General features: G+C 46.1%; 1 protein-coding gene across 4 annotated transcripts in view; it reads right to left on the reverse strand.

The window, feature by feature from the left end:
* Positions 1-8,752: 8,752 nt before the first annotated feature.
* The window catches only part of Tns3 (tensin 3), a 223,324-nt gene continuing 211,042 nt past the window's right edge, over positions 8,753-21,034 (reverse strand). For all 4 annotated transcript variants that reach the window (XM_051200598.1, XM_051200597.1, XM_051200600.1 and 1 more), the window contains 4 exons: positions 14,080-14,248; positions 12,839-12,907; positions 12,715-12,741; positions 8,753-11,671 (listed from right to left, as the gene is read on the reverse strand). In XM_051200598.1, coding sequence (XP_051056555.1) covers positions 11,527-11,671; positions 12,715-12,741; positions 12,839-12,907; positions 14,080-14,248 — 410 coding nt within the window. In that variant the 3' untranslated portion in view covers positions 8,753-11,526. The remainder of the gene's footprint in view (positions 11,672-12,714; positions 12,742-12,838; positions 12,908-14,079; positions 14,249-21,034) is intronic.

Raw genomic sequence — 21,034 nt, forward strand, 5'->3', positions numbered from 1 at the left:
GGCTCTCTGGAAGCCCGCTCACACATGGTCACATGTGAGTCTAAATCCAAGTTGCAACACAAATTAACATCACACCTGACTTGGGGCAGCAACCTTCTCTACAGCTCCCATCCCGATTTCCATGCTGGTTTCTTTCATCTAAGGTGAAACTGTAAAGCTGCACCCAAGTCTTTGGGAAAATTGGCTTAACCACTGAGGTCCTGCTCGCGGGGCACTCAGTGTCTCGGAAGAGGTTTGCCTGTCCCAACTTCTTCTATGCTTAACTCTCCTTTCCACTTATCCATGACTGTCTTCACCCTTTGCTGCTGGGGCCTACTAGGTGATATTTATACACTGAGGTTCTCAGAAAAAGGCCACACATATGCTAAAGATTTCACAAGGCTGATTAATCAAGCTGATTAGAACTGTTGTGCCTTTACAGATCCAGAACCAAAGCAATCGTGGGCTGCTAAGTCCCCTTACTAGCCATTCACTGGCTACCTCTGCCTGGACCAAAACCTTTCCACTAGCAGGTAAAATCTCTGGGATGTATGAGCTTAGTAGACCATTGGTTTCCATCAATCCAGAACTAAGAATGTCTTCACAAAGCACTGACACCTATACTAGAATTCTCCCTGTCCACCCACCTGCTATTCCCACCCATGATTTTTAATATTAAAGTTTTAAAGATTTATTTATTGATTATGTATGCAGTGTTCTGCCTGCATGTATGCCTGCATGCCAGAAGAGAGCACCAGATCTCACTATAGATAGTTGTGAGCCACCATGTAATTGCTGGGCATTGAACTCAGAACCTCTGGGAGAGCAACCAGTGCTCTTAACGTCTGAGCCATCTCTCCGCTACCCGTGACTTTTAAAAATACTTTGATTAATAACTTTTTGATATCTGTCTATCACAGCTCATATAACCACTTCTAGGTTGGACTATCTTGCCCGAAGCAACCAGATCCGTGTTCCCAGGCAATGGCCACTCACATTTGGCTCAGAATAAATGATCTGCTTTCCCTCCAAGAAGAGAGCTGTGTTGTGCATGGACACACCATACACACATGGAGGGATGCAGACACTGTTTCCAAGGGCCCATTCACCCCACATTTTTCTTGTGACTTAAGTCAACAGCAACTGAAAATGTAGCCAAGTTTATGAGCGCAGGTCCCCAAAATGGCCTGCTCAGGACCACAACTGTTCCTAGGCAATCAGCAGGGAGAGGGGCTTCAACAGCTGTCATTGTCCCCAGCACCTCTGGAGCTCATCTTGGGTGTTGAAGGTATCCATCATAGTAGCTGTGTATGTAAGGCATGGGTGACATAGTTACCATTCTATGCAGGAGGTAAAATTACTAGAGCATATTCACAGTTCCCATCACCACATTTAGAGCACATCCACCATCCTATAAAGCTGCTTTTGTTTGGTCTCCTGATATCATGGTTTAATAAGGATCAGGATAAACAAATAGGCCAAACAGATGTTTATTCAGGGAGAAATAACTTACAACCTAGACAGATGAACACCAGCAAGTTCCACCCCACTGGATGCTCTTCTCTCCGCGTCCCGCCAGCCAGGGAGCATTCCTGGGCTCCTCCTCAAACCTAGTTTCACAGGTCACTTCCGCCCCTGGCCCCACCCCCCAATGGGCCTAGTCAGTGCCACAGAAGCAGACAAAATGAAATATATACATGAACATACATGTATACATTTATACAGACATATACAAATAGATATGCATATAGATATAGACGGAGAACTATGCTTCCAGTGAGGAAATAAAAGAAGAAACGGATGCAGACAGGCTGTGTAGAGGGGAGAGAGGAATAGCACTAAATCTCCTTCCCTTAGCAACCTCCACAGTACCGGCTTCAGCTCCTGGTAGCTATCAGGGAGACCATGAGGACACAAGAACAGTGCTTTAGGTACTGAGAGTTGGAGTCACTTCAGCTCCAGGTGAGGGATCCATTGTGACCATCCTTCTCCAAGCCACCTGGGCTCTCCATCCTCTCTAGCTCATGTTTGCTACCTCTGTGTTGGGGGAATTTCCATAACAGAGCATAGATGACTATTTGTGACACTATTGATGAAACCAATCTCCATTTTCAGAGTCTGAATGCTGAATTTATGCAATCAGTGTCTTCCCACTTTCTGGGCGATAATGCCACTCTGCTGGTACTTTTTAAAGATGTGTATGGCTAAGGAAGGAATCTTTGTTGGGCACATTCCAATCATTCATTTGATTGCTTCAGTGATCTTATCTTCTACAAGCCCATAATCAGGTTTCTTCTTTGACCAATGGGAGGGCTGAGGCCTGGGGTTGTTAAATAATGGGGGAATCCAGCATCTGTCATGGAGTCCAGCATCTGTCATGGAGTGCAGCAAGTCCAACTCTGGCCATAAACAACAGGGCTTTGGCAGCCACATTCATCCACTCTAAGGCAGTGTTTCTCAACATTCGCAATGCTGTGACCCTCCAACAACAGTTCCTTATGTTGCGGTGACCCCCAACCATAAAATTATCTTTGTTGCTACTTCGTAACTATAATTTTGCTACTGTTATGAGTAGTAATGCAATTATCTGATAGGCAGGATATCCGATATGTGAACCCTGTGAATAAGCCATTTGATCCAAAGGGGTCATAACCCACAAGTTGAGAACCACCACCCTAAAATGACTAATATTTGCCATTTCACAGGTCCTCCCTGCTAAGCGGACAACACTGACCAAGTGAAGGCAGCTGAGTATGAAGATGCCCTGTTGTAGGAAGCTATGCTTTCCGCCAGGGGGCAGGGTTGTCTCGCTCAATTCTCAATGAATGGCTGGCTGCTCCATGCAGCACAGTACTGGTAGCAGAGGGAGGGCTGTGCACTGCTGATGGAGGTTTTGCTTGAATACTGGCATCAGAATGGAAGGCAGCCTGCACTTTGGGGGAAGCCCAGGAAGGGTGTGGGCACGAAGGCAAGTCATCACTTTGGGAAAAACAGGGACTGAGTTCCTGCAGTGTCCCCGGCTGCTTTGCTGGGTGTCCTGGGACAGGCAGAAGGGACGGAAGGCTGGGTGTAGGAAGGACAGTGTAAAACAACACATTCTTTGTGTTTTTCCTTTTGCTGGTGGCCAAGGCACAACCCTAAGCTTCATGATCTGTGATTGGAAATTGGGCTACTGCCGAGCTAGTCCGAGAAGCAAGCTGCTCAGTGAACCTGACCACCCACCACCATTCATGTCCTAGTAACTAAGGTCACCTTCCTGTCCTCAAACAGTTAAAGATAGGCAGGGCCATTGCACCTGCTGGAAATTAATCATAAGCCAGTTTCTACTGCAGGAGGTAAGAGCTTTATCAACCCAGAAAGCACAGGTAATTCTTGTTGACTCTCAATTTGAAGTCATATGCTCACCCAGATGGAAGGAAAACATACATGTTGGTGCCCAGGCTAGAGATTCCCAGGTCTCTTCTTAGTAGCTGGCAGCTTGGGCACATAAAGCAACCCACACCATAGTGCATGCTCTGCACTTAGCAAACGCAGACTCTTACCTGATATCTGTTCCAAAGAGCTAACCTACTCAGTGTAGCGTCAGAAGCCAGGAGACCCAGCATGGCCCATGAAACCAGAGCTTCTGGCACTCCTGTATCTACTCTTCACAGACACCCACAAGACAAAGGTCTAGATGCTCTTTGCCAAAGGGGTGAAGCTTTGAGTGACACCCCCCTCCCCATCTTTGCCCTCCATAACGGTCTGGGAAAATTACTTCATTGCACTGATGAGCCAGTCACTGTCTGAGGAGACAAAGGCTGACCGCGCAGTACAGATGATGGATAAAAGATGGCTGTCACTTGCCCAGGTGCCCCTGGAATTTGCCTCTGGCCCCCTTACTCGTCAGTCAGGAGGACTTGCTCAGTAAGAAAAAAAGCCACGTTAAAAGAAAATTTAAGCTTGGAAATTAGAGAGATACAGAGAAAAGTCCACAAATTAGAAGGGAGCCGTTCAGTTAATTGTCCTAGTGCAGTGGTTCTTAACCCATAGGTCATGACACCTTTGGGAGTCAAACGACCCTTTCACAGGGGTCACACATCAGATATCCCACATATCAGATATTTACATTGTGGTTCATAACAGTAGCAACATTACAGTTATGAAGTAACAATAAAATAGTTTTATGGCTGCGGTGGGGGTGTAAGGGAAAAGGGCCAACTAAACACACCCTGAGCAGAGCCACAGAAACACACTCTGGCCCTGCAACCAGAACCAAAGAAATGCACCCTGACCCTGAAACCAGTGCCAAAGAAACACACTTTGTCCCTGGAATCAGAGCCAGTGAAAGAAATACACCCTGGTCCTAAAATTAGAGCCAAAAGGCTAAAAAGGACCAGTGAAAGAAACACACTTTGGCCCTGAAACCAGAGCCAAACCTGACCCTAAACCTGTGCAGAAAACCAACCAATCCCTGAGCAGGAGATCTAGCCAGTCTGAGCTCAAGGATTGAAATCTGACCAATCCCCACCCTGGAAATCTCCGGGGGAAACTCCATACCCTAAGAATCCCTATATAAACCCCGTGTCTGTTCACCCTGTGTCTGTTTGGCCTCTCTGGCTGTGTACTGCCACCCTGGCAGAGGACAGCCACTCTCCTGGATTCTTCCCTCCCAATAAATCTCTTGAATGAGGTTTGGTACTGAGTTTGCCAGAGCAGAGACACAGACACAGAGACGAGCCTGAGTGGAGCTTGCAGAGTGAAGTTCTTAACACTCCACTCTCCCGGGATGGGACGGGAGCCGAACTGTAACATCTTCCCCCGGAAACCCTCTCCTGCAGGAGCAGAGCTGGTGCACTGGGGAAGTCTTTCCCTGAAGCGGGGCTGTAAGCTGCTATGCTTACTGTTACTGTGGTATTCCTTGGCTCCTGAGTGCCAGAACACCTTTCCATCTGAGCTGTAACACTCAGTATTCTGGCTTGTGAGTGCTAGAGTTCATGTCCTTCCCAGCTGTCAAATGCTTATTGGGGGTTCCCTACAACATGAGGAAGGTTGAGACCCACTGCGCCAGTGTCAACATACCCAAGTCAATGAACAACCCCCACTTCCCTAGGAGTCATCTAGGACAAGTGCCCTCTGCCCTTTACTCAGAAGGTTACATGTATATTAATATAAAGTAAATCACCTAGGAGGAGGCTTTAGCACCTGCCTTTTTCAGCTCATCTGCTTAAATTTCATCCCAGCTGTGTGTGACTTATCTAGCAGCTGGTACCTCAAGGCTGCCAAGCCTCAGCAACTCCATGTGAAGTGGGACTCAGTAGGACTCAGGCCTGGATGTTTCTAAGCCCCTTGAAAAGGGTGTCTGAAGTGTTTACAAACAGGAGGGTCATGGGAGCCTTCCACCCCTTGCACTGAGGGAACACAGTGCTTCCTGGGGTTGGTTGTACTTGAATGTGTGTGTGTGTGTGTGTGTGTGTGTGTGTGTGGTGTGTGGTGGGGGATAGGCTTCTCTGCTGGGCAGCCCAGCCCAGGTCACATCCTCTCGCCGCTAGAAGACCTTTCATTTGTACTACAAGCATTTGGAATTATAAATTTCACTCTCCTACTGCTTTAGCTACATCCTGTGGATGTGAGGTGTGTTTTCTACAGAATTCATCCAGGTCTATAGAAAACATTTCCTGCCAGGCTTCTCCTCCCTACCCACTTCCCAGGGCTACTTAGAGGAATGCTCTCTATACTTGTACAGATTTTCTCCATGTGGCACTTTATTAAGTACAATTCATTATGATCCAAGAACAGACTCTGTTTGGTGTACGACCTCTTAGATTTGTTGAATTTTGTCTGTCTCCTGGGATAATGCCCAACTTCACTCTTTCTGTGGGGTGTTCTACACTTCAGTTGCATAGAAGCCGCCGGTAGCTTGTGTTGCTCAGTTTCTCTATGTCCTTTCTGATTGTCACTCCAATTTTTTTCTCACCGTCTTTGGGCAAATACATTACTGACTGGATGGAAATAAGCATCCTCCAACACAATAACTCCTAATGGCTTTTGTAAATGTTCTTATAGTTTACCCTTTTATACCTTTCTATTTTCAGCCATCCCCTGAGACTGAATTGGAAGTCTCTGGTGAACACTAGGTGGGACTGGGCTATTATTCCTTGCCCCACATAACCAACTGGTCTTTTGACTAATATAGTCTGGTCATGTATTGTGATATGTCAGGGAAAATCTGTTGTTCTATTTATTTTAGCTTGTTATATCTAATTTTGGGTTCTTTTGTTTTGTTTTGTTTACTTTTATCTTCTTGTCTTCCTATTTTTAAGACATTCCACCTTGGTATGTTTAGGTATAATTGAGTTTATCTCTTTGCCCCCTATTTTTGTGATGGGCTGCTCTGATTATTACAGCAAAATGAGTGATTTTATCGTTGTCTAGGGGTATTCAGTTTTTACTGCTTAATGGGCTGGAGAGATGGCTCAGTGGTTAAGAGCACTGGCTGCTCTTCTAGGGGACCTGCGTTTGATTCTTAGCAACCACATGGTGGCTCACCACCACCTGTAACTCCAATTTTAGGGTATCCAGCACCTTTCCTGGCATCCACAGACATCATGCATCTGCTAAACAAGCAGATATTCATGCAAATGAAACACCATGCACATTTTAAAAATCACTGCATGGTCTGTCTTGTGAACATTCAATCTCATCTACATGTCTTAATAGACCCACTTCAAAACAGTTTTGTCTGAGCATCAGATGCTGTTGAAATATTTTTTCAATTTTCAATTATTAAATATAAACAGTGTGAGAAAATGGTAGCTACACTGTATTTAGACCCACGGCAGTTTAGCTTTGTTCCTTTGAGGCACCTACATACTTTCTTTCCCATTTCCTGTCTGTTTGAAGACCATCGGTTGCCAGTCTTCAATTGGAGGTGCACTGGCTAGTTTTGTCCACTTGATACAATCTGGAAATAGGGAGCCTCAATTGAAAAGCTGCTCCTATCAGACAGGCCTATGGGCATGCTTGTGGGGCATTATTTTTCTTAATTAATGATTGATGTGGGAAAGAGGAGCCAGTGCCACACCTTAATAGGTAGTCCTAGTTTGAATTAAAAAATCAGGCTGAGCAAGCCATGGGAAGCAAGCCAGTAAGCATGGCCTTTGCTTCATTCAGTCCCTGCTAGACAGCCTGCCTGGCTTCCCTGTGTGATACATTGTAACCCATAAGCTGAACTGAACCAGTCCTCTGCAGGCTCCTTTTGGCTATGGTGCTTACCACGGCAACAGAAAGCAAACTACAACAGCAGGCTTATGAGTAAGTCAGTTTTCATCTCTTCCCCTGAGAACATCTCTATCTTCCTGAGAACAGGCAGGAGGATCTCTGTGAGTTTGTGACTAGCCGGTTCACACATATTCATCCTAATGAGTTTGAGGCCAGCCTAGGCTAAATAAGACCCTCTCCCCCCAAAAATAAAAATAATAATAAAATAAAATTCAGCTCGGTCCATCTTGTATTCCTTGGACTTTCAAATAGTTTGCTCAATTTGTCCTGTCTTTTATCACGTGATACAACCTCACTGCTATTCTAGTGTGTGCCCATACATTTGTGTGTGCCCATACAAGACCCAGCATTTCCCAATGGTTCCCTACAGGATTTTCCTCCCTTTATCTTTAATTTTCAAGTTTGTATTTCTTGTCAAGGATTTTAAAAGTAAAATGTATTGGGCACACTTAAGGTATATTCATGATGAGATAGTGACCAGTAGACAGCAAGTTAATGTAGTCACACCAGTGTGTGTGTGTGTGTGTGGTGTGTTAAAGAACAACCTCCCATGTCATCCACAGGACTACCATCTACCTTCTCTGAAATAGGGTCTCTTATTGACCTGGAGCTCACCAAGTAGTCCAGACTGACCAGCTAGCATGTTCCTGGTAATCTCCTGTCTTACTGCCCAAAGCTAGCATAACAAATGTGTGCCTCCATAACCACCATTTTTTACATGAGTTCTGTAGATCCTCATGCCTGCAGGGCAAGCCCTTCACTGACTGGGTCATTGCCTCAGCCTCTTAGGAAGGTTTGGTTTTAAATTTCCACCAGCATACTTCTAACTTCATAGCTTCTGTCTCTTGTAGGTGACTTCTAAATTTTTCCTTTAAGGGAATTTGTATGTGTTTGTTGAAGCGTTTTTTATGAAGGCTACTTTGAAATCTAGCCTCTGGGCCTCTTGATGTAGGCATAATCTTTCGGAGCCTTGTCGAGCATTTCCTGGTATGACAGGCAATGTCCCATTGTATTTTAGACATTTTGCCTAGTATCCAGGACCCACAGACTCTTGAATCTTTTACTTCCCCAGACAGCACCGCCATTGTTATGTTGAGTGAGCAAGCCAGGGCCTGCTCTGTGGGCTCTGGTTCAGCTAACAGTTTAACCAGCCCAGCTTTCCTGCACTGCTAGTCTGCTGTTTATCTAGAATCCTTTCATTCCCCACCCCACCCCGGGCTGGCTGAGGGACTGAGGGGAAAATGTGGGTGGGAGAGGGGTATCTCAGGCCCTCAGGCTCATGCGGGGAGTGGCTTTCTTTGAGTGGCATTTGCCTTGATTTCCCCTGCCTGTGGGAAAGAGTGTTTCCTTGGTGTGTGGTGATATTTAGTTCATGATATAACCAACATCCAAGGTTGTCTTCTGATCTTTACATACAACACATGGAAGGCACATGTCACTCACATAAACACACACAGGTGCACACATATGCACACAAAAGACTTATAAAGACAAAAGAAAACAAAACATCTGATTCATTAGACTTACCAAGGTCATACTTTTTATTATACTCTGAATAAGGCTGATATTTAAAGAGCAGAGAAAATGCCTATACAAAAGGTTTATAGAACACTCATTTACATACTGGATATATATTCTTTACAATATAGAATAGTGAAAACTGCACTAACAGATAAGACAGATAAGGCAACATTACAATGTCTTTGACACTGAGGATAAATGCAGTGTGGCTTCTAACATGGGTACAGCCCAACACTGGAGACTATAAGACCATTAATGAGAAGGTTAATGGGACCCTGGCTATCTATTGGAAGTGGTGGGTAGGGCATCACTGAATTTACTCCCAGAAGAGTGTATTAATTTGTGCCCAACTGATGCCCTCGTGGCACAAGCTTGGACAATGTCCCTTCCCAGTGTTTCTGAGCACACAGTATAGTCTTTGATGCTGTGCCTCACCTTGTTCTGTTCAATAAACATGCCACACACAGAAGACAGAACCTAGTTCTACCAGCTTGTAGAGCTGTCTTCCTGTGGTTTCTCAGAGTAAATTCCTTGATACCCATGACCACTTTTACCTTGAATAAAGGTCATGCCTGGTCTTTCAGTTTTGAAAGCACATTAATGTGGCTTCTTGGATGCATTCCGTGCTGACCATCGTGGGAAACCTGGAAATCTCCAATTAATTAGAAGGCTTGCTTCAGCTCTGTCCTGCTGATTTCTAATCAGGCCATTCCCCCCCACTAGCAGAAGGGACCTGGTTTATGGTCTTTGGGTCACATTTGCATATAAACCATCATGGGGCATGACACTTCTTGGCCAGAGCATGAACTTCAGCCCCCACCCCACCTGGATTTTAGCTGCATAAGAATAGCTGAAATACTAGAAACCTCTGTGGAAGACATGGGGCCTCTAGGGAATGATGCACATCAGAGTGTGTCCACGAAGGAGGTCCTTAGAGACCAAGGCAAACATTTGGCACAGAAACGAGGCACTTGCTTTTGGTGCATCAATAGGAGCTAAAAAGTGGAATGGTCCACCTGTACGTACGTACGTGTACACACACACACACACACACACACAGAGAGAGACAGAGACACACACACAAGCTAAAGATAGAATGGTCCACCTGTATACACATGCGCGCACGCGCGCGCACACACACACACACACAGAGTTGATTTCAATTCTACATGTATTTCTGTCTCTGCCCCTTTTGAAACAGAGAATCCACCATGTAGATTTCCAAACCCAGCCTCACAACGGTAGCCCATTCCAGCTAGGGGATGTGTAAGCTGGCACTGGACTTTAGAAATTAGAGACAGGGAATTCCAGGCTGGGATGGGGATGGTCAGAGCCTTCCTGGGGTATAAAGTTAAGGAGACTCTGGCTTTGTCTCCCCATAGCCCTACTCTGTCCCCCACTCTGGGAAGTGCTGGCTTCCCTCAAAATCTCTGACTACTAATAGAGGCATGCAGGAAGCCTGCAACACTGGGGTGCCAATCTTAGCATGAACCATCACATCTGTCTCAGCGGCTAAGATGACTCAGCAAACCAAACCTAGCCTGTGAGGACTAGAATTCTCAATCATTCTCTTCATCCCCTTTCTCTCCCTCCTGACATCCACATGGATCCCCACGGAAGCTGCAGGTGTCACAATGAGAATCACGGTAACAGCTTAGAAATGCCACATGCACTTTAGATCCCGAAGGCCTGGAGTTGGCCCAGTCAGTCTTGCAAAGGCGGCTGAGACTGATCCCAGCGTCTTAGTCTCTCATTTCTCCTGGACATTCCCATCAGGAAAGAAATCATCCACACATGGGCAAGACATGTCGCCGTGCAAACAGTGGGTGGGCTGCTTGAGGCAAAACTGGGCCATACTGAAGATGAAGGACTGCGTGTGTCACCCTGAGACCACTGTTCACCTTCTCCTTGAGGGGACAGTTATCTCTGGTGTATCTACAAGGGGACAAGCCTTCTAGCAATCACAGCTTAGTCGGCTGCAGCATTTCACATGGGTGCAGTATGGCAATGGCAAGAGGTTATAAATAATTTGGCATAAGTAAAATATAAATTACATAAAATGGCGTTTTTGATTCCGTCTTCTCATTTTCCTTTCAAGGTCCTCTAGGCTCTCCACAGCCCAGCTGGCCACGTGCGAGAAGGATCGTGGCGCCCTTACCACCAGCAGCAGCATCTCTGACATTGCATGTTTCTCCCCAACACCAGATGCTTCCGCTGCCCTCACTCCACACCCCTCGAACTGTCCCCCAACTTAGACTCCCACCATGCTCCAACCTGCACGAACCTTCACTAACCATGCTTCCCTTCCTCAATTTCATCACCGTCCGCTGTAGAAAGACCAGATGAGGCAATCACTGGACAGAGCCCTTCTGCTGACAAGTGGGATGCCAAGGTTACTCAGCCCCTGCCAAGCAGGCTGGGTGTTCCTCATCCACACAGATGCTAGTGAGCCAGGGACTAGGGCCTTGTCTTCTATACTCTCTCCTTGTACAGCCCGTGTCCGTGGGACCCTGGGGAGGCATTCCCCGGCTCATCCTTCCACTCAAAATGTGCCTGATTATGTAGGTGTGTCGGATGAGAAGTTACTCTCAGGAAAGGCCAATCTGTGGTGACGTTGTTTGTTTCTGGTTTGAAGAGCTGCCATATTCTCCCCTCTTAGGTCTGGAATGTGAGGATTGTCAGTCTGGTACAAATGGGGGCCCCGCCTCACCCCACTTCCTTTTCGAGGGTCTTGTGAGGCATCTGGCGGGCTTGGCTATGAAGGACTTAGATCTTCTTAGGGGAGCCAATCATGACCTTTGACACAAAGTTGACAATGGCACTGGCAGGTTGCTCAGGATCATGCTCTGCAAACAGGTGGCATACATTGTCTGTAGCACTACCCTGCTTCCTGGCCACGAATCCAAATACTCTGCAAGAGACAAGTCTAGGTCAGAGTAGCTAGTACACTGTGCAGCACCACGCATGCGTGCACATGCAGCACCCACAAATGCCTGCAGGATCTCATTCCCATGAAGTAGCAACCTGGGAGCCATAGCAATTGTATCTACAGCAGGGCTATGATGTGCCAAGAACTAGCTTGGAGACCTATCTACCACCCTGACCTCTGGTCCTTGGAAACTGCAGGGAGAGTAAGTACTGTGCCTAGAGGAATGCTAGCTAACCCTGGGTCAAAGTTGAGGCCCTGCCCGCTCCTTAGCACCTCTTCTAGAAACCTTCTACAGAGTACCAAGCTTCAGCTGACCATGCAAAATCACGGTCTCCTCTAGAGAGCCAAAGCCTTAGGGACTCCAGGAAGAATGGCAGAAGCTCTCAGCCCTGCCTACGCCAGACACCCAACCCAGATGGCTGATAGATCAAGGACTCCTCTCAGGCCCATGAGACTATGATCACATCAGGAAGTTGTGGCTGTCTGCTACTACTGATCAGTTCTGCACAGCAGGAGACACTCTGAAATGGGACTGCCGGGAAGGAGGCATGTGATAACCATAGGAGATCAGCAATGCAGACTTTGCAGAAGAAGCCAATCTGGAGGCAGAGTGAGGCCCCTGTAGTGGGGGTGAGGATTGGGCTCCCTGCCCACCTTGATGGCAATGCTGAGCAGAGAATGAGAACTCGCTGGCCAAAGGTACAGAACATAGTCCCTTAAGTTTGATAAATATTGGGCAAAGGATTCAGTACTGTTCACACACATAGGTTTTGGGGGGGGGGGGTTCAGCGGTACTGTCACGCTCTTAAATGGCTGGATTAAGACATCTGTCTCAGTGTGTAGGAAAAAGGACAACACAGACACAATATAGACAGTACACGTTTAACCCCAACAAACGATCCCACTGGCAATCACTGCTTTGTTGTGTTTGGTCTTTTAAATAGGTCCTTCTTTGCACATCTAGACCTGAGTTCAGTTCTGCACTGTGATTATCCTCAAAGAAAGAAGAAATGCCCACCACTTACTTGGAGGAAGGGCCATCCTTGATCCACCTTGAGAATTGAAGAGACAAAAGAATTTATGTTAACGTTTTTTTAAAACTAAAGAATGAAAGGATAATTTTCAGTTATAGACATTGAGAATTCTTACTTCCTGTCTTGTGGGTCCAAAGCACAGAAAATCACACTGCTCACGGGGTAATGCCTCCGGAAGAAGAGCCTGTTGGGTGGGTAGAGAGGGTAGTTCCAGTCACTGGGGTCTAGGATGTTTTGTGGAATAGAAACTGATACTTTTACTTCTCATTTGGGGAGAAGAACCAAGTTTGTGTTTATGAGCAATCAACAAGAGGCCAATAGAAGCATCATAAAGAGCAACAGTGCCAGTCACAGGGAAGGTGGAGTACATATCTAGAAACTCTGAGAAACTGCAGGGGCAAGTGATGGGACCTTCTGGCTCTGCCAAGGCTGAGACCATGACAGCATCGTGCATGGCATGTGCCCAATGTTCTTTTTGAGTTCCTAAATTCTGAGGAAGGTATTTTGGCATAGTTTTGAGAGAAGAAAAAAAAAAAAAAAAAAAAACCTAAACATCAGAGAGTTAAGGAGTTGCTCAGGGTCATCTGCCTAAGTGTAGGGAGAAGCTCTGGTCAGCAAAGGCAGATTTCGCTCTGTGGCCCTGCTCTTAGCCCAAGTGCTTCATCCTAAAGTGGTGGGTGTTAAGATGCCGTCTTCAAACTACTCAACAACTAAGGAAGATGAAGACAAGGTCTCACTTAAAGAACTGGCCCTGGGAAAGGCACTGCAGGTGTGGAGCCCTGCAAAGAGGCTCTTGGTACGCAGATGGCTCAGGATGGTCTGGGCTATGTCGTTCACATTTGCCACAAGGGCTCCTGATACCACACTATGTTTCTCTGACTGACACTGCCCACCAGTTATGAAAGTAATGCTGCAAGGGCAGAAGGCAATAGATTCTGGTCCATCTCAGTGGTTTTAAAGTAATGACTTAAACGATCCTGCATCTTAAATAAAACGTGCGCGTGCGCGCGCGCACACACACACACACACACACACACACAAATAAATAAATAATAAACAGCCTTGGAGCTAGAGAGCTGGCTCACGGATAGCATTTGCAGTGCAAATATGAGGCCCTGAATTCAGATCCCCATTCCCATGTACTGAGCTGGGTATGCAGGTATGAGTTGTAACTCTAGCAATGGAGGGACTGGGGGACTGCACACCCTTAAGCAGATCCCTGGAGCTCACTGACCAGCCAAAACAAGAGTCCCAGGTTTACAAGAAGTACAATCTCAAAGAACACAATGGAAGATGACTGGGAAGGACACCCACTGCTGGCCTCAGGCCACCACACCCATTCCACCCCATACTTACTTTCTCTGGTTGTCAGTCAGGGTGATGCCCTGGGCTGACACCTTGAAATGTACCACTGTGGACACTGGAGGAGGTTCCTGAACCAGGGTCATACTCAGGGCTTTCTGGACTGCCTGGTGGCCAGTGAGGGACTCCATTTCCACGGAGTTCAAGTACCAAACATTGCAGGCTGCAAGACAAAGGGAAGGGGTGAGAAGTGTATTAGCCAGGACTGTTGGGACATAAATGCTCTGGCACACGGAGAGACCAACCAGAAGAGGAAGGGGCCAGGAACAATTTGGATGCGTGACCCAGGCCAAGAGCACTGGCAAACACATGCTCCCTGCTTTCCAGTGTCAAGCACACAACTGCTCCAGGGCCAAGAAGAGGCTATAACAAGCTACCAGGGGGTGGCCTGTTAGTGAGAGAAAAGCTGTGTTCACCCAGTATCTTCTCTGGCCTCGGCGAGTAAAGACAATGGTTACGTTAACACAAATGCCCAAAAATATGATGAGTATGGACACTCTGAAATTCCTGAGATACATCCAAGAGGTGACTCGGTACTACACACTACCTTGTCTACAGAGCAGGAAGGGCATGCAGAGGAGCTGTGGAGAAATAGCTCCCATCCCAGTAGCTTAGTGCCTAGACCTCCACCCGCCATGTGTCCCAGCTTCCCACCCTGCCAGGTGAGGGCGTTCTCTGTCGTTATCTCCTCTCAAGGGGTGGGGGAAAGTGACCGAGTGTAGGTTCAGCCCTGAGGACCCAACTGCCCCCTTTAGCCCCTCTTCCTGCATTACAAGAAGAGGTTAACACAGATCTGAGAGTGTAGAAGCTGATTTGTTAGCACAGGGGATGCTTTAGGCTCTGCATGAAGCTTGCTCACTGAAGAAAACCAGGGCCCCCTCCCTAGAAACAATCCTGTTTGTCCCCTCTGAGACTCCTGCTGAGATCTGACTGTCCCTGCTGCAGCCTTCAGGGGTGACGAGGATGTTAAGAGGGCTTCATGGCTTTCACAAGACCAGAGTGGGTGGCTTCAAAAGTGAGGTCTCCTTATTGGCTTCCTTTCCCTTTACACCACTCACATCCGTCTTTCTGTTTCCTACCTGAGTGGAAGCAGCACGGGGCCACCCTCAGAAGCCAAGCAGATGACAACAGCATCCATAAACTTCAGAAACATGAGCTAAAATACAGCTTTCTCCTTCATAAATGACCCCATCTTGAATGATGTCAGAACCACAGAAAACAGATTAACAATGGAACTGCCCTTGCTGGCTTCACTTTGCAGAAGGGGCATGGGAATAGACTCATTCTGCCTCAAAGGCCTCTACAGTAGTGGTTCTCATCTAGTGGGCTGACCTTGGGGGTCAAAAGACCCTTTCACAGGGGTTTCCTAAGACCACTGCAAAACACAGATATTTGCATTAGGAAGTACCAATGAAAATAATGTTACAGTTGGGAGTCACAACAACGCAAAGAACCATATGAAAGGGTCACAGAGTTAGAAGGGCCAAGACTCTAGCCACTGGGCTAGAGTTTCACTAAGCAGAAAACAAGGTGTATCCCATAGTGCAGACCCACACAGAAACTCAGATGAAGGGCGGTGTTCAAGTGCTGACTGTCCTGTGTGCTCTTGTGAGGTCCCTGAGGTGCCTCTGCCTTCTCTGCTTAGAAGAGGCAGGTGCCACATCTTTCGACTGGAGCCCTGACTCGAGTCCAGTCAAGGGGACCAGGGAGGACTACCACAGGAGGATACTCTATGGAGATCCAGCCCAGGGCCCCCAGGAGCTGAGCTGTGGTGCAGTTCCTCTCTACGATGCAAGCTGGAAGTCACATCTCAAGGGTCTGAGGTCCTGAACTTCAGGGAGGGAGTGCACAGAGTAGCCATGATGGAGAAGGAAAGGAGGGATGGGGTCTTTCGCTGACAAGCTGATGGGAAAAGGAAAGCCTCTCTCTTCATTCGGGAGTTAGAAGAGTCAGTCAGGACTGAAGCTTCCCTGGCCCCAGCAGAGAGGCAGGGAAGGAAGGAAGGTCTGTCCTGTTCCAAAAGGGGAGCAGATACTGAGGAACCTCAAGGGCTTGAGAGAAGTCACCCTCATTGCTTTTAGGCAGGGTTATGGCTATGAGCTCAGCTCCATGACTGAACACTTGCCCACCCCCAGCACTGCAAACCAACCCAACAGGACCTTCTGAACTCACAAATAATACACAAGTTTCACAAGTTTCTGCTGTGGTCCTTCTGGTCTGCGAACTTCATTTACATTTATACTCATGAAAAGGAGCTTGACCATCCCAGTGTCATTGCTCCTGAAGCAAGACAGGATTAAGAAATTTCTGATCCAAATATATTTTTTTTTACTACTTTCAGCTTAGTCTAGTACCTCTTAGTCATAATGATCCCAAAGAGCCCCAAAGAACAGTTCATATTTTATCACCCCTAGTTTGCAGCTGTGGAGAAATGGCCCGCATCCCAGTAGCTTAGTGCCTAGACCTCCACCCGCGGAGACCTCACTTTTGAAGCCACCCACTCAGGCTCAGGGATGATAAGAAACACTGGAAGTCACCCACCCTGAGTTCAGGCCAAGATGACTTGGCTAGCACAAGCTTCATAGACAATTTCAGTGTTCAGACCTGCCTCACAATTGCAGATGAGACCACGAAAGGGGAACTGTAAGTCTTGTTGGTTTACTTGCATGTCAGCTCCCATCTAAACTAGGGGCTTTCCTGTGTTCTCTTGGGAAAGAGAGCAAGCTGTCAAAAATTCTTAAAATTAAAACTGTCCAGGGTGTAAAGCCCACACAGCTCTGAGGCAAGGAGTACCTTTGATGCTGGGGTAGCCTGAGCCCGTTCTACATAATTTAGCCGCGTTTATGGGGAGGATCTTAAAAGCCTGGAGATAACTTCAGGGTCCCTCTTCTTCAAAGATACAAAAAGAAAAATCTTCCCTAGTATGTGACACAGCTAATCTACAGGGGAAGATGTTCATGCCACATGCATTACAGCAGGGGAAAAAAAATGGAAATAGAGTCAAGAATAAAGGAAGGGCTAACTTCATTCTCAATGAAATCTGAAGCAACCAGCAAATGGTAATCATGAAAATTATACGGCAACATGGAAAAATGGTTAGCAGGTAATTGGAAAAGCAGAATAAACCATCTCTGCTATGATTAGAACTAAAAAATCAAAAGCATATGTGCCATGGACAGGCACTGGAAAGAAGCCTGGAAAATGGAAAACATACTTCAGGGGAGTGAACACCCTACCTCTGATCCTGTCATGAGGCTCATGCAGTTTCAAATGGCAGTGCATGTGTCTGCCTGCGTGTGTGTGTGTGTGTGTGTGTGTGTGTGTGTGTGTGTTCTGACTTAACTAAATCCCATAGACTTGGCACACCTAGATGTGGTTCACAGGAAACCACAGACTAGACTGCTGTCTTGGAGACACCACAAGGAGCTTCCTGATAAGGACTGCTCCAACCATGGCACCAGGCAGGAGCCTGGTGTGGAGACGTTGGGAGAAGTAACACCTCTGGATACAGTTCCCCTATGACCATGTCAGTGAGCCAGCACCAACTCCCACAGCCTGTGCTCCTGGTCAGGGGGACCTGGTACTGTGGTGGGTGCTTCATGTGACATTAAATGGGCGAGTGATGAGCAGCAGGGAGTTCCCATGCTGGCAAAAATTTACAACTGAAGGTGGTTTTAGGGCCACATATCTGAATTCATCAGTGTCACTTCTGAGACTTTTGCTTAAGGCAATATGTAGAATTCAGGAAAAATCCAGTAGAAAGATGGGCCTTCATGCATGACAGGCAAACTGGGTAACCATGAAGAGTTGAATTATACAATGGAGCACTACACAACCCCCACCCCCGGCAAAAAAAAAAAACAAAACAAAACAAAAAACGAGACTTGTATTACATTTTTAAAAACCATGAGCAAACTCATCACACAAACTACAAAAAGGAATCATACAGGAAGGGCAACCCCAGGGGAGGGAAAGTGGCAGGAACAGAACTGACTGATGCCCAGGGCAATCTCTGGGTCAGAGACCTTCCAGCCTACCTCCCCCTCTTCCCGGTGTGAAGTTGTAAAGGGCTGCACAAGTAACAGGTTCAGGGATCATTTATCACACTCTTCTTTTTGGCATTGCCCTGATTTGCAAAAAAAAAAAAAAAAAAAAAAACCACAATCCTTTTTTCCCCCCTGTTTTTCAAGACAGGGTTTCTTTGAATAGCTTTGAAGCCTTCCTTGAAACTAATTCTGTAGACCAGGCTGGACTCAAACTCACAGAGATCCACCTGCCTTTACCTCCCAAGTGCTGGGATTAAAGGCATGTGCTACCAACGCCTGGCTAAGAACACACAATCTTTATTAAATTATACTCACAGAGCACTACACTGACCAGACACACTATCTCCAGACCCATCAGAAGTCTGGTGAAAGAGCCTCTTTTCCAGGATTAGTTTACACTCCTCAGTTTCAAGAAGAAACAATTAAGAATAGAAGGTTTAAAATACATTAGCATCAAATTTCCTGTCCTGCACTGACTTCTGTGTTGCTGGGTCAAGACTTCCACTGTGAAGATATGGGGGGAGCTTTGTTGCTAACACAGATGCAGATGGTGGCACAGGCAAGTTGCCCAGCATGCTCTGACCAATAACAGTTACCTCAGGAACTCCATCCATGAAGTGGGATGAGAACGTGCCACCCACTCAGCTCCCTGAGGCAAGCTCCATCTCTCCCAGAGGGGTATGTCACCATGACCCTTTGTCTTCAGTGTTTGTTTTTTAAAATAAAGTGGATACATAGTTGTGGCTTCAAAACCAATCATTATTGGTTTTTTATTTTTAATTTTCAAGTACATTTTTAAGAGGTAGAAGCAGATAACCAAATCAACCAAAGGCCATACTGATGTTTTAACATCAAGTAGTAAAATCAGTATGCTATACGTATCAGTGTGACACAAGGGTCGTGAGCCTGAAGGGCTCCAGGGAGCGCCTAAAACAAACTTAGGGGCTATGAGTTTGTCTCTTATGTGGTACTCACTGTCTCCTGTAGCCACAATGAGTTGTGGTCTAGGGCCAGCCTGCTCAGGCTCAAAGAGGACCACAAGAGAAAGGGAAAGAGGGAAAGGCTTTTCTCTTAGGTCAGGAAAACAATACCCAAAGCCTTTCTCACTGTCTACCCCTTTGTTCTCTACCTCTTTTGGATAGGAAGAATATAGTCCAGACTGAACAACATAACCTAAGGTCTGTATAACTGCATACATGTCAGATGCCAATACTCCGAATGGCAGCCTGGTTGGAACCCAGGAATACCACAGTGACACACTTCTAGCTTGGGACAATTCCCAGTCACCTTTGTTGTGGCTATGGGTAACCCATCTTTTGGAAATCTAAAACACATTCCGCATTATAAACGAGAGAGTGTTCTTTGGCTGAACAGTGGTCACAGTGATGGGTTTAACTTAATAGAGCAGAATACCAATTATACAGAGGAACTAAAGAAATTTCTTAGACTTTACCATCGTATTCTAGTTGAACAGTGAATTGCTAGGGAGATGACAAAACATGAGACACCACTATCCATCTATTAGAATGAGCACATCCTTCAGAATGATTTCATCACCTGCAGTGAGAATGTGGAGCAAAGGGATGCTTCCTGACTACTGATGGGAATGCAAAATGGTACAGCTACTTTGTAAAAGAAGTCCTGTGGTTTCTTTCAAAGTTAACTATACCTTTGCCACATGATCTAGCAATCAGCCTTTGTATTTAATATTTAATCAAAGAAGTTGGAAACATATTGACCAAAAACTTGCATTTGGATATTTTTAGAAGCTTTGTTCATACTTGCCAAAACTTAGAAGCAACCAGATACTCTTCAGTAACTGTGTGGATAAATAAGCTGTGATTCTCCCAGAGCTAGGAAGATAACTTATTTGGTTTAAAAAAAAAAAAAGAATGTCGTGGAAGCTGCAAGCATGAGGGTTTGAGTTCAGGTCCCCAGGAAGCACATAAAAGCTGGGTGTGATGTAGGACTATCACAATAGCACTGGGAAGTTTGGAGCTTGTTGGGCCAGCTGGTCTACCCATATCAAAGAGCTACAGGTTCAGTGAGAGACTCTGCTTCAAAAAATAAAGTATAGAGTAACTGAGAAAGACACACAACATGGACCTCTGCCTCTAAACACACGTGCACGCACATGTTCAGGCACTCACATGTATCTGTGCAAGCATACATATACACCCCTATATTACACATAATGAAAGAAGCCACCGATCCGTGAACACTATCGAACAAGCTCAATTCACATTACCAGTTGAAAGAAAACAATCTGAAAATGCTACATAGTTTGAATTTACATCATAAGGCGTTCTAGAAAAGTCCAAACTATGGAGAGCATAAAATGATCAAAGGCAATGGGAGTCTTAACCTCATGGGTGGAATGAATAGGGAGAGCAGAAAGGAATTTGAGGACAAAGAAAATACTTTGTGTGACATCATACTGATGAGTGATTACCAAAGGTATTTCTTTAGCCCATTAACATCAAGAGTGAACTCTCCATCTGTGGGTGGGGCCTTGTGAAATTTAAGCTAGAGGCAGTGAATGGGATCTGATGGGGGAGAATCAGTTTTTTTCATGGATGAGTGTCCCGATAAGTTATTAAATCCTACATGGTCAGGCCTAAATACATGTATATGTAAGCAACAATAATGGAATATGACAGGGAGTCAGGGGCATGGAAGGAGTAGGAGGGAGAAAGGAAGGGACAGAAATTATGTAAATTTTCAAGAAATTAAAAATGTTAAAAGACCGAGCTCTAAGTAAACTATGGACCTCACTTAATGATGTTAGGGCACTAGCTCATCAGCTGTAACCCTGTGCTGTGGGATGCTGCATATGGAGAAGCAACATTCATATGGGATCTCTATACCACTTGCCTTCCTGTCCTGAATCTCCGAAGTAAAAT

This window comes from Phodopus roborovskii, unplaced genomic scaffold (assembly GCF_943737965.1).
Source record: "Phodopus roborovskii unplaced genomic scaffold, PHOROB, whole genome shotgun sequence".
NCBI lineage: Eukaryota > Metazoa > Chordata > Mammalia > Rodentia > Cricetidae > Phodopus > Phodopus roborovskii.